This window comes from Aptenodytes patagonicus, chromosome 1 (assembly GCF_965638725.1).
Source record: "Aptenodytes patagonicus chromosome 1, bAptPat1.pri.cur, whole genome shotgun sequence".
Taxonomy (NCBI): Eukaryota; Metazoa; Chordata; class Aves; order Sphenisciformes; family Spheniscidae; genus Aptenodytes; species Aptenodytes patagonicus.
In genome coordinates, this window is record NC_134949.1 from 219,726,397 (window position 1) to 219,740,157 (window position 13,761).

At 43.5% G+C, this 13,761-nt stretch overlaps 1 protein-coding gene across 10 annotated transcripts; it reads left to right on the forward strand.

Moving 5' to 3' along the window:
* Window positions 1-603: 603 nt before the first annotated feature.
* DDIAS (DNA damage induced apoptosis suppressor) lies at window positions 604-13,232 on the forward strand. 10 transcript variants are annotated; one of them, XR_012994427.1, is made up of 10 exons: window positions 604-836; window positions 1,118-1,281; window positions 1,991-2,075; window positions 3,160-3,288; window positions 4,286-4,447; window positions 5,622-5,739; window positions 7,541-7,942; window positions 11,509-11,600; window positions 11,670-11,841; window positions 11,934-13,232. XR_012994427.1 is itself a non-coding variant. In XM_076328356.1 (9 exons), exons 4-9 carry the CDS (start codon window positions 3,176-3,178, stop codon window positions 11,770-11,772), a joined length of 990 nt encoding a protein of 329 aa, XP_076184471.1. In that variant the 5' UTR covers window positions 604-836; window positions 1,118-1,281; window positions 1,991-2,075; window positions 3,160-3,175; the 3' UTR covers window positions 11,773-13,232. The 10 variants fall into 10 exon arrangements, 8 of the variants coding, with proteins under 8 accessions (XP_076184471.1, XP_076184472.1, XP_076184464.1 ...); XR_012994428.1 differs by having other exon boundaries at window positions 12,362-13,232; XM_076328356.1 differs by having other exon boundaries at window positions 11,670-13,232.
* The last annotated feature ends 529 nt before the right edge of the window (window positions 13,233-13,761 follow it).

Consider the following 13,761-nt stretch of genomic DNA (forward strand, 5'->3'; position numbering starts at 1 on the left):
AGAGACAGGAGGAGGCGCAGCATGGCCAGGAGGAGCAGAGGCCGCCCGCCGCCCCACCGCTTTATAGCGGCCCCGCTCCCCCCGCCCGCGGGCTGCCCCGAGCCGGCCCCGCGGGGAGCGGCGGGCGGCGGGACCCTGCGGGCGGGGCGGCGCCGCGCGTGCGCCCTGAGCAGGCGGCGCTATGCCACCCACCCCCAAAGGGGAGGGGTTATCCCCCGCACGCGGAGGGGTGGGCACTAAGTAGCGGGGCTTTTCGATTGGCTGCGGAGTCGAGGGTAGTCGCGTGCGCTTTCGCGGTTGGCTGCGGCGACTTAGATAGGGGTGTCGGTCGCCTCCGAGAAGACAGCGATTGGTTTCTTAGAGCACGTGATCCACCCTTCTCGTCGCTAGGTGCCGTGTGAGGGGTGTGTGAGAATGAGGCTGGCACCCTCGCTTTCTTATTGGGCAAGTGGGGCGGCCCCCTGCCTCCGAGCTGCGTCGCGATTGGGCGAGCGCCGCCTCGTCCCCGCCCCTCCCAGCAACGGCCCTCAGCAACTCCCACGTCCGTCTTCCGGGCTCTCCTCAGAGCTGGGGCCGCTCCGGCCGCGGCCGGGCGGTGGGGCCGGCGCTTCCCCGGGGCCAGAGCTGAGTGAGGCGGTGGGGGCGCGGCCGCGGTAACCGCCTTTCGGCGTTTCACTCCCGTGCGGGCCTGGGGGCACCGAGGGGAGGCGTCGCCGCCGCCAGCTTCCCGTTCCCTTGCCCGGGTGGCAGCGCCTCACCGTTTCCCTTCAGCGCGGTCCCTGCGGCCGGCAGACGGAGGCTGGGTTTGGTCACGGAGCGCTAAAATAGGCCCATCGGTAAGACCGGTAATACTTCAGTAGCTGAGGCGTTTCCTGGGCGCTGAGCAAAGCTGAAAGCGCCCGGGACGAGCGGCGGGGGGGAGGTGAAGCCAGGCAGCTCCGTCCGGCCTTCAGCATCCTCGTGCTGTGCCCGCGCCCGGCGAGCTGGGGCTGGCTGCTCGCTGTCGGCCTCCGGGGGCGTCCCGGGGCCGGAGGGGAAGGAGGCTGCTGGTCAAGGGGTAACGGTTGCAGTATGAGAGCCGTTACAGCTCTTCGTGTGTGTTTTGTTTTTTTCTTAGGTAGAATTCAATGCAACGAGGCCACTAGAGGACACCAGGCGCTGATGGAAATCTCGGTGAGACTTCAGGGCCGTGGAAAGGCAGCGCTTTTTGGAGGGCTAACGGTGGGGAGCACCTGGAGTGCTGTGTGATTCCCTGGCTGGGTGTGTGCGTCCAGAGGTTTGGTTTGTACTGTTTATTTAAAAAAAAAAAAAAAAAAGTAAAACATTTGTATTTGTATTGTCTTTTTTTAACTTGCATCCAGATAATAAGTACTGTATTTCTGCCAAAGAGAAACAGAGGTGTATATCTTGAGTCTCTTTGCTCTAAAGGGAGCACTTACCAGAACCTGTGTGAATACCTACATGCTACGCTTTATCTCCCGTATTTCAATGGAATACTTGAAGTATTCACTGTGTTTTCTGGGGTGTGGGGGTTTTTTATTTCTTTAAAAAGTGCAGATAACAGTATACTTTGTTTATGTAGTTCTGAGTTGAAAACCAGTTGGAATGCAAAGCACCTGCTGGTTTCTCCAAGTCCACCTTCTTGGGCAATAACAAAATCAGACTTAATTTTATTACTTCTTTTCTATATATTGGTATGTTTTCCATGTATTTTTTACCGAAACCTTGTACTGTAACTAAAACAAAATAGTTCCATTTTGACAAGAATTGAAGGCATGCACCATTTAATATATTAGGTCAAATGAGTCTCTGTTAATACGTGTTCTGAAGAGGGATTTTTTTCATTTTGGTTGGTCCCCCAGTAGAGCTTTTGCCTTTTCCTGCCTCTGTTTTCCTGGCCTTTCTGCCATAGGAATATTGGGATATCTGATTTTTTTTTTTTCTTCTTTTCTGAACTGCTTAATGAGTTTAGTCGCTCACATTTTTCTAGATGTTGCAGATCTTGTGTTTACTGGAATGCTGAGAATGATGCCCCTAAGGGCAAAGGGATAAGGAGGAAAGGCAAAGGAAAGCCTGTAAGTTGAACGGGGTTTTTTGGTGGCAAAATCAGAAAAAAATATCGTTGTTGATTATTAAATGGTTTTTAACATGTAAAAGCTGTACTTGAGTCTCCTTTATCTCATTGGCCTTTTGCCTCCCTGAGGGACTTTTGGGATGAAGATGTGAAATTCACTTCCTATTCTGAGTTTATTCTGCAGCTTACATTGAAAAGAGATGCATATTTAGCTATTACTGTAATAAAAGTGCTTTTGCAAAGAAGGGTTTTTAAGGTGTCCTTTAATTAAGCTGTAGAGAATATATTGGTCATTTAAGTTGGAACTCTGTGATTTGAGGCACTTTAGGGTATTTTTGTCTACGTGTTTCTAGCATCTGCTGAGAAAAAAAAGTTAACTTTCTAAAATAGGGGAAGTTTCCTAAAAATTGGTATTTTGGACAGTATAGTGATAATAAAGGCAAGATAATTCTGCAGGAAAGTAATACTGAATAAAAATTGTTTGTTTATTTATTTAAATAAATAAATATTTCAGCATTTATTTGTCAGCTCCATATGACCTCTTTGTTGAAATCAATGGTAAACACTGTAGAGCTGTCTTTTTGGCTCAGAGGACATGAGGATAGTTGCTATTGCGAGCCCCTTTTGAGATTTTCTGGGCATATTCTCCTTTCAAAGTCATTGGTATTGAAGGCGTTTGCAGAATTACAAGTGTAGAATCGTTTCAGTTTTTAACCCCATGTTGTGACTTCATTCTAAATTAAGAAAAAAAATCGGAAACAGATTTGCTGCAGTGCTGTGCTCAAGGACAGTTCTAATAAAGATTCCCTAAATACAAGTGGGAATTTGCATGATTTATCTGCAATGGTGTGCAAATACCATGAACGCTTGCTTCTTATTACATATCTTCATCTTTTTTTTTTCCGTTTTAAAGGGTTAATTAAGGGTAATAATAGATGTTGCCTCAATTGGGCTACCATTTTCAAACAGAGACCATTGTTTCCTGAGGGCTGCCTTTCAAAATGTTCAAACCCAACTAAAAGCAGTTAATATTAACATCTCATAAAATGAGAACTCTTTGAACCATTTTGACTTACTTGTTTCAGGTGATGCTGTGAGCACATGAATAGTGTGAGAGGACTTTTGGCTGCCTCTGTAATTTCCATCCAGAACTCCTGCTTCATCTATCCCGCCTGTCAAAAATGCTTTTCTAGGCTGGTACTGGATTCTAGGAGGTACGTCCTGTTTTGGGGTTTGTTAACTGTAACTGTCAGAGGCCTTGGGAATCTCTGGGAGTTGAACACAAGTTAAAACAAATTGGTGAAAATCCAGCCATTGTAGAAATAAGTGCCAATTTCAGATATTTATGTTACTTATTATATAGATCTCTTTGTATTCCAGTAGCAGCTCGAAGGTCATTGTGGATCAAGAGCTCTGTTGTATTCAGTGCCATGCAATATTGAAGGACAGTTTAGGAGAATAAATGCTGTGTGTTAATAGCTTCCAACTGCATCCCCTGCAGTCCAGTTCTTCAGTGCTGTTCCTAAGTTGGAAAGCATTGGTTGAAAGCCTCTCCAAATCAAATCCTCTTTTTTTTTTTTTCTTCTCATTCTATATGTGCAATGCAGGTAGTCCTGTATGACCCTTCCACTTAACTGTGTGTCTAGAAATGTATGAGCTTTCCTTTTTAATCCCACTGTTATGTGAAATCTACGATACACAGAAGAACAGTAAATCAATGAATGTCAGCACTAAATGGAAGGAGCTGACTTTGCAAAGCAAGAGTATCTGTTGTTTCAAATGCTGAAGTAAAAAATAACAGTGCTGTTTCCTGATGGTTTTTTAAATCTAGGTATTATACTAAAGCTACAGGAAGAAAAATCCCAAACCAGAACAAAACGCAAAAAATGGGGGTGCAGGGAATTCAAAATTACTCCCCAACAGGTCATTCAAAGCCCACTGTTTCTCTCCAACTTCACAACAGGCTAGCATTTAATAAGTCAATAAAAGAAGCCAGAGGGATTCTGTCATGATACAGACACCTTGCTGAGCCTATGGTAAGATTAATGCCTCAAGGAGTAAAGAATAAGAAAGAATCTTATAGTTTGTAATGGAACATTTGATACATTATAGTAGTAATACTTAGGCTGCAGATAAGTTCTTACTCCAGCAGTGATTAACAGAAGTTCATGTATTCAACCTTTTTTTTATCCTTATACTGTCTTTTGTCAGGTTTAACTGTCTAAAATGCGGCTGCACAGGTGAAGCTAAAGATGCAAGCTACAGATATAGGTTGTCCCTAAAGATTGCTGACAAGGATGATTTGTTTGACATTACCGTGTTTGGAAATTGCTTAGATCCGTTCTTTGGGGTCACCGCAGAAAATCTGCAGAGGTAAGGAATGGTTTGTTTCTAACCTGCTAAAAGCTGCTGCTTTTTCTTCAGCCTAAAAAAATTGAGATGAGCTTGGATGGTGGGGAGACGAGTGGGAAGAAGCTGCTAAAGCTTCTGGCATTTCCTTGGTACCCATCACCTTGAGAAAATGCTGAAGTTTGGTTTCTTCCTGAAATCTTGAAATTTTGAGATGGATTACTTCTACGTAAGAGATCCTTCACTTGTCTATTGAAGGCAGCTACCACCTGCTAAGTGAGCTTCACAGTTTGGTTGGTTGGGCTCCTTCCTTGCATCCTTCCTCCTTTATTTGAGCTGATTGAATTTCCTGTGTCTAATGCCAGATTACTAAGTAAGTTGGCTTTTCCAGTCATTTAGACATATTTTTTCCTCAAGATTTTAGAAGAAGAATCTTAAGGTAGAGATAAAGCCTTTGGATTTTGCGTTTGTGTTTTTTTAACTGTTTGGATTCTTTAAAAAAGTGTGCACCTGTCTTTAATTCAGTATGACCAGATTTTCCTTCAGCAAGGAGGGATTTCTAAGAAAGCCTGTTAGTCCTCAGAGCCTGACCACCTACATTATAGGCTTCAGACTTTCTGATACGTGAAACTGCTAGGATGGGATATTTGGATACATTCACTGCTTGTTTCTCAATTCTGTTATTTTTCCAATGACTTGGGTTATCACTGAGTCAAAGATGAACACTTTCTAAATCCCATATTAGCAGCATTAATAACATACTCATGGCAGGCATTCTACACTAGACTGCTGTACTACTGTCAGCTGTGAAAAACAGAGTTATTTGCATGTCTTAATATGGATGCTGCTGTTGCTGTAAAGGTGTGGGCAGAAAGGATGTGTAAGCAATAGCAGCATATTGACAGCATTATACAGTCATTGTGTGGATACAAAAATCACAGCCACGCAGAGAACACCCAAAAGTTGTGTGTATATTAAGCCTATTCAAAGCGGTTGTTTTGTTTACTACTATTTCACTAACAAATTAAGTGAACTAAACAATTGAATTTATACATTCATCATTTCCTGTTTTCATTCTATGTTTAGTTTAAGCTGCCACGGTATCTTCTCTTTAGCATGTGTCCTACCTATACTACAGCTAAAATGCTATGTAAGGCTTCCTCTGTTGGTGCAATACTTCTATATGTTTCTCCTCAAGGTGTATTCAAGACTTCAATCAGCTGTCAGGAGAAACAAACACAGATGCATCTCCAGGAGTGTTAGTTCAAGCAGTGGAAACCTGTTTCATTGGAAAAAGATTTATATTTGGAGTGAAGGTAACTTCTAATCCACATTACTCTCTTATAATGAGTTTTTTCATTAGCTTGTAGGCAGTTGGGGGGCATAGACTGCGTTATCAAAACATCATGTACAACATCTTTTGGGAATTTGAGAAAATTTAGGGCTAGGACATGGGAAGGATTCTGCTTGTCTTCCCCCAGACTCCTGTGTTATTTTAAATGAGTCGCATCCAAAAGCCATCTTGAATGGCAGTAGTCAGCTTGACAGCTTGTCAGGGCTGCTTTTCAGAGAGCCTAAGCAGTGCCAGCTCCTGTGCGTATCAGTAACATCTTGGAGTATGTAAAAAAACCATGTACGGTTCAAGCAAGAAACAGACTGTCTTTTCAAGCACTGCCCTACCTTTCCCATGCTACATAGTCTCCTGGTGTCTGAAACGTAAGGAGAAACACATCCCCTTGCAGCATTTTGACATTTCTGGATCTAAGAGCATGTTTAAAAATGTTGATAAAAGTACAGCTGTTCAGTGTATGCATCTGTGGCTCTTTCATGTGTTTAACAGACTTTGAAATATTAGTTCTTGGTAATATTTCCATATAAACAGTCTTCTAAGTTCTATTCAAGTGGTGCTTGGGGGAGTCATTCATATTATGAAGTCCGTGAACTAAATCCTACCTGGCAGGTGTTTCTCTTCTCCCACAGGTACCATGAGGTTTGTATCTGAGCTGAGATTTTTCTAATGCACAGCATCTTAAGTAATGGAAGTTGGAGGACTTCATGGATTAACTTTACTTAACTGGAACCATTCACCAGGTCTCTAGGTCTGATGCCTTTACAAATATAAGTAATCTTACATATCAACAGCCTTGTGGCTGCTCCTGCACACACAAGGACTGAACACACACTCGAAGACCATTTGTTCAGCCTTTGGCTGTAGACATTTCTGTATAGTTGTGTTCACCTATGCATACAGTTGCACTCTCCCAGGTAAAACTCAAAAGCAACATAACGTACTTTTTTAAGGCTTACCTAGAAGGGTATTGTCCTTGGCTAACAGCCTTCAGCCTCAACGTTTGCATAGACTCAGGGAGTAGGAGGGTTCTTGAATTTGAAGACAGCTGTATTTGCTTTTTGGCCTCTCTGGCATTGCTAGACCTTCAGGGGGAGGTGAAAAATGGTTTATCCACTTCTCAAAATATTAGATAATTCCCTCTGCTTTTAACGTCATTTTTCACCTGTAATTTCTGCGTAGAGAGAAGCAGGTTGAACTTTGAAACACTACTCTCCAAATAAATCTGAGAAGATAAAGGTTGTAGCTTATTTCCCTTTCTCAGAGGTAGCACACGGAAAATATCATACTGGCTTTAATAGCTGAGCTGCCAAGTCAGGTATCTGGCACCAGAGTGCTTTGCTTCAAGTACTGCCCAGCGCCTCCTAGATAAAAGAAAAGCATTGGCCTTAGGCAGCTAGCCATTTGCACAGAACTGCACCAGAGGAAGCCTGGAAGCACCCAGTGCCCTAAAGGGAGGAAGACATTTTCTGTGAAGTCCTTTCATAGAATTCTTGCTTGTTTTTCCAGCTCCAAAACTCTGCGTAATTGCAAAAAGCAAAGAACCTCTCACTGTGATGCCCTTTATAGCCCTTGCCAGTGCTTATTTCCCAGGGAGTACTGCTTTGTGTGACAGACTGTTTTGTATTCTCTTCCCTGCAGATCCTGACAAAAAGTGAGACCTAAATTTAAGCCTAACTTAAGACATGCGTTAATTTATTTTTTTTTTCTGTCACAAAATAAAGCATTGTACTAAGTTTTGTTTTTTTTTTTTTTCTTTTTGCCCCCAGGATTGTGCAAGGGAAGATGGAGGGCATTCTGCTGCCAGCAGCATCTTGCAAAACTGTTCCAGAATTAATAGAAGTACAAAAAACCTTACAGCTTGCCAGATCTTCCTGCCAAACACTGCTGTTGCTGGCTTTACTGTTATCAGCTACTTCCATCGCCTCCTGCAGTTGGCAAAATTCAGGAGCTGTAATAACAGCTCGTATGTACCTGATGCATCATCAGCTCCAATAGATGAACCTGTCAGTGAGCTCAGCAGCTTGTCTAGCCTGAGCAGAAGCCCCTGTTTTGTTCAGTCTGGTGGCAGAGAAAGTTTTTTAGGGTCCTGGCAGCAGTCCTTCAGCCTGACTTCATCTGTTGCTTGGGTGACAGCGGAAGACTTTCCCACTCTGGAAGTGGGAAAGCTGGTGAGTGAACAGCATGAACAAGAGGGGAGGCCTGTCTCTGCAGAATCGTGCAGTGTAAGCCTCAACAATCAAACTCTTTGGGATTCACAGTTTTGCAGCTCTTCTGTGAGGGAAGGGGCTAAAGAGGAGGATAATGAATTGAGTTCACAGCCTAGTCGGACCGACAGTATCTCTGCAGCTGATAAATTCAAGAGAGTATCCTCTTCAAAGACTGAGTGTTCACATGGAAACAGTTCCAGGTTGTTACAACATCCCTTGGAATTTGGGGTAAAAAGCATTTACCCAAAGACTAATAGTAGAAATTATTCTTACCCAGAAAAATCCCACAACTCCCTTTTTTACAAGGGAGATGCCTCAGCTTCTAATCACATAAATGTAGCTAGAGTGTCTCAGACGGACTCTATGCTTTGGGATGAGCTCCCATTCTCAGAAAGCCTAAATGAATTTTTAGCCAGAATAGAATATGGCAGGAGTGTTGTAACATCACCCAGCCTTGATGCAGGCAAACGGGCCCTTCTTGAAAGTAGCAAGTTGGGTGTAAATCTTTACAAATCGTATCCCAGGCAAACCCTAGTAGCTGGTGGTCTGCCTGAAGCGAGCATCTCGGGGAGGTTCTTGCCGCCAGCAGAGAATGATAGTTGGGAGAACATACTGTTTGCTTGTCTTCAGTCGAATGCAAATCCTCCGAGTGATGAGGTGTCACGATGTGAGTCCTCCTCTAGTGTTTTATCTTCAGCTGACAAGGAATGTGGAGCGTCTTGCTTTATACCTAACCGTCATCTACCTATTCTGTCACAGTCCTTGCCAGTTACATCAGAGCCTTCTGTTTCTGAGAGCAGATATGTGCAGTCCAAAGAAGCAAATACTGACATTTCAAAGTCATCTTGGTCTTTTATTAGTTTGCAGTGTACTGCTGATCACAGAGAAACCTCCTGTTTAAAAAGGAGCAAGGCAGCTACCTGTGTGCATTCTGTACATGATAGCTGTTTAGCTGGTTGTGAAAATAAAGAAAATTATTATTCTACACTAAGCCAGAGAACAGATCTTACATTCACAGGGGCGTGGGACTCTGATCCAGCAACTCCCAACAAAACAAGAAGGGTAGATAAAAGAGAATTAAAACCATTGACAGAACTGTCAGAAAATACCTTCAAAAGTGTTAATAGGAGAGAGATGCTGTGGAACAATATCTTCCCTGAAGGCAGCTACAATGCTTCTGCTGATCTCTTTGATGCAAGTGCAAGAGAGGTAGCAAAACCTGTGGAATTCTTAAATAAATCATGTAATTCTTTAATACAGGAAGATACTTGGACAGAAAAGGTCACAGCTCCTGAATTGGCACTTTATCCTGGAGGTGTTCCCTGTAACAGTTCAAAACCGAGCTCATCCCTACGCGAGTCCCCTCCTGCTTTTGGTAGGCACAGTACACCAGTAACTTGCTCCTTTTGCGATTCAGAATGCAATTCAGTTAGCGCTCAAGACTTTGTTCCTTATTCACAGTCAACTCCTATGGCAAAACCTCTCCAGAAACTGTGGCCTGTTGGGGAAAGAAGCTCTTTTGTCACTATCTTCACCCCTAAAAATCCCACTAAAATCCATTCCAAATGCAAGCGATCTAGGTCTTCCTTTCAAAACACTCTGTTGCAGCAGCTTACTGGCAGGTTAGTGAAACGTGAAAGGCCAAGTGACAGGGAAGACAAAGAAAGTAATAGCTCTGTTTCACAGCAGTTCCTTAACAGCCAAGGGATCCCTCCATCGGCAAACAAAAGGTTGAAACCAACTGCATCTTTAAACTTAAAAAGAGTTAGCTGGGCTACTGACTTGCAATCGACCCATGGGCATGCTGGCAGGAACCCTGTTTCTGAAAGCAAGGAGAACGGTGGAAATGAGGTATGCTCCAGAAATGAGAGATTAAACCCTGGGGATACAGCCAGGATTCTAACAACTCCTGTATCTGCAGGTGTCACCAAGGCCTTGTTTTTAAACGATACAATCCTGGAAACTTGTTCCCCTTCAGAAGGCAAGAATCTCCTCTCAAGTGCAAATTATTCAGGGGGTATATTGGGAGGGGCAACTGGCTGGTCTCCTGAGTTATTCTTCCAAGCCCAGAGCCCTTTTTCCAATAAGCCAAAATACTAAAAAAAGATATTTCTATGCTGTGTTCTTTTTAATTATTTTCAAGACTTTGGGGAAGGAGCCAGTAGAAGAAAAGAGCTGTTTAAAAACAATTGAATTGTTTATATACCTATTAGCATATGTATTCCTAAGATGAGTTATGTTTATTTGCAGATCTTTGTACCACAGAGATGGGGGAAATTGGCAGTTACTTTATTTTATTGTAAGTTAATTATTTTATTGTAAGTTAATTCTAGAATGTGCAATAAAAACTTTTGTAAATGTGTGAGTCTTTAATAGATCTCACTTTATCAAGTACAGGTAGGTGAAGTGTTTTAGCGTTCAGTGTTGTCTTCTCATCACAAGAAAAGCCCTGGAGTCCATGTCCACTCCAGATTCTTACCTGGTGATTCTCTATGGAGAAGGGCCAAGTTTTCATCAATTTCACATGCGGTGTGGCAGCCTTGTATTTGAGCCCACTTGGGATCCTGTGACAGAGTTGAGTTGGGTGGAGGGGACCATCTGAGAGGTTGGTAGCAGCTCCCAGTTTTCCTGTAGGCTTTTTCAAGTTAAAGACTGCTAGTGGCAGATTCCTGGCAGTCTCTTTCCTCTTCCTTGCTTTGGGGTCTTCCATATCCCCCACCCAGAACAGCTGCATTTAGGAACATTGAATAGAGAAATCTTGGAGCTGCTGCTGCTGCAAGCTTGTAGGTCGGGTCCTGCAGAAGGATGTGGGAACCTGATGGTGCAGGATCCCATCAGTCTGAAAATGCTGACTTGTAGAAGCGGGCCTAAAATTATCTGCTGTGATTTTTTTTTGGAGGCATAGAATGAATATGCACCATTTACATTGCCACTGGTGACAAGGAGACTACTCGGTTGTTCTCTGCTACAAGATAGATGTTACTACGTTTCTATGTTTGAAGCCTCACTTCATTTCTAATGCACCTACTTAAGCCCCAGACTCTGTTCAGAACAGTTTTGTCTCTGCATGCAAGGAACAAATTGTATCAATACTGATAACACCAGCACTTTACTTTCAGGTTATAAAGACACCAAGTTATAAAGACACCACCTCTGCCTTAGGAAATCTGAGAGGCAGAAGTTGCTGGAAGTTAGAAAAGTATTGTGGGAATGTATCATTTTGTGCTCATCTTGTTCCTGGGTATTTTCCTTACTATCTGTTGTTAGTCACTGTTGGAGTCAGGGCTAGAAGGACTTGTGTGAATCTGAAAGGCTTCTCCGACCTTACATTCACTTGGTCTCACGATAGGTACCTCACTGGGGCATGCACACAAACCAGTGTTTTAAGGCAGGACCTGCCAAAGGAAGCCAATGGAAACCATGTCTGGGATGGATTAAAGAAATAGACCTTTGGAATTTGGGCTGTAATTTTTGTGTGCCTTCATATCTCTTCTATAAAATAATCTGTACCTGCTCTTTATTTTCAGGACACTTGGGGAAGTACGAGGGCATTTACTCTCTCACCACCTTGTCCTTTATCTGCTATTTTTAGCATGGATCACCCTTACAGAACATACAGGTAAACCTTTTCATTTCTCGGTCTCTACCCTAAATTTCTGCACCTTCTAATCATATGCATTTCTCATAGAGGGATGGGAGGAAGAAGAGTATTTGAAATCAAACAAGCTGCTTCTGCAGCTGAGCAGGGTATTGAGATACAGCCTCTCCTACCAAGGGCATGGGTGTGCTGAGGCTGCAGGCATTCCTTCAGGCTGAACGAAGAAAACAGTTCCTCATGGCTACACAGCAAGTCAGCACAGGTAAATTCACTTTACAATGAAGTTTTTCCATAGCAGTCAGTGTTGGTTTTTTGGGGGTGTTTGTTTTTTTTTTTTCCACTATTTACTTACAGTTGAGGAAATTGAGGCACAGGTTCAAAGACTTGCCCAACATTAAGAGAGTGTGGACCCTAGCTCTGGATATCACTGAAAGACCTTAACCAGCAAACCATCTTTTCTCCTTGCTGTCCTTACCCAGCAAGATACTCAAACACAACCCAAAAGTTCTTCCTGGTGTTTAAAGATGCTGCAACAGTAGGTGGCGGTAGCAAGAGGCTTACGGTTTCTTCTTAGAGGTCCAAGCCTAGATCCCTGCAGTCCCTGGATCCTAGGCATAAGCAGAAGAAAAAGGAACATCCAGTTATAGCAAAAAAAAAGGGGGGGGGGAGGAAGCAGAACTAAACATAATTTGATGACCAAAGTAACTTCAAGTATCGTACCTGTGAGTGGAGTCGCTTGTTAAGTGCTGTGCCAGTGACACCCGCCTAAACCACCGTTGCAGAACTTGGCAGCGCTGTGCTGTGTGATACACGGATCCCTATGCAGAGCTTCTTGGCACAGCCAAAAGGACATAATGGTAATAGAAGACCTATAGCCTTTATAAGCTGTTGATGACTTGCCCAGCTGAGCTTTAGCCCTGCACGTGACAACGAATAAGAGTACCAGAACTGCACCAGGGTTGCATCAGCCAGGATAGCACAGCGCTCTAGGGTGAGCCCAAGTGAACAAGCCTGTGCTTGTGCCTGCATTTACCAGTGCTATGCCTGTTCAAAAGATTTTATTCATTGCAAATAAAATCCTACTTGATGGATTTCTGTTAGGGGCAAGTGGAAAAGGAGTAAGAAAAGTAGCCTGCCTGGAAATGGTGAATCTGCATTGATAGCTGATGTAGAAGAAATAAAGGGAAAGACAGCATTGCTCATATCCAAATCACTGAGCACAGGGAAGGCGATACTGAAAGGGTTTTGAGACATCAGTGCTCAGCAAATAAAGCTTGAAACTAGTTGTTTCGACTACAGCCTCCCACATACTACGAGACTGTGGTGTCACTGGCTCTTTAAGCACTGCCTTGTGATGAACTGGACAACACCCACTTTATCACGGGGGTTAGACAGGATCCAAGTGATACACCAGAGACTTGATGCAGCTAGCAATGAAACACTGCTAGAACTTCTACATCATATACCTGACAGCGTCTTGACATGAAATGTTTTGTCCAGCATGAGTGATTTTATTCAGTGGAGAATTCATCCACATACTATGGTAAGTGATAGCTTTGGTGCAAGCTGATGTGATTATAATTATAAGCTTGTACAAAAAGAATAAAGCTCAGCATGTTTAATTCTGAAGGTAATAAAACTCCTGAAAATGCATACCGGGTTTGTGGTTGATTCCCTATGCATAGAAATCCATAAATCAAGACTAGATTTTAAATTAGGTAGGACTGTCTGTACGATACCATTGAAATTAATGGAGGGCAGTCAGATCTCTTGTGCTTTGTGTATGAGGACTGCACATATAGCGAGACCAAAAAGTACTGCTGTGTGACAGGCCCCTGTCAGCAAGATGACATCTTCTGGGCGGAGCTCCCCAAGTGCTCGGTAGGAAGACTTGGTACATGAGAAGATGGAGGAGAGGCAGTAAGCTGTCTTGGTTTTGCTCTTGTAGTCTGTCAGTCTTGCATTTCTTCCCCTGTGCGGTTTGTTCCCTTTTTGCAGGAGCCTTCGTGCTCCTACAATCCCTTTACCCACAGCAAAGCCTGGCACAGGCTGTGCCCTTGCTGCTAAACCTGCTGAACAAGAAGGGGAAGGTTGCACATCCCACGGGTTACATGTTCCTTGCAAGGAAGAGCTGCCACTCTCCACCTGCCCCTTACCTTTCCCCAGGACAAGCTTGGTCTGG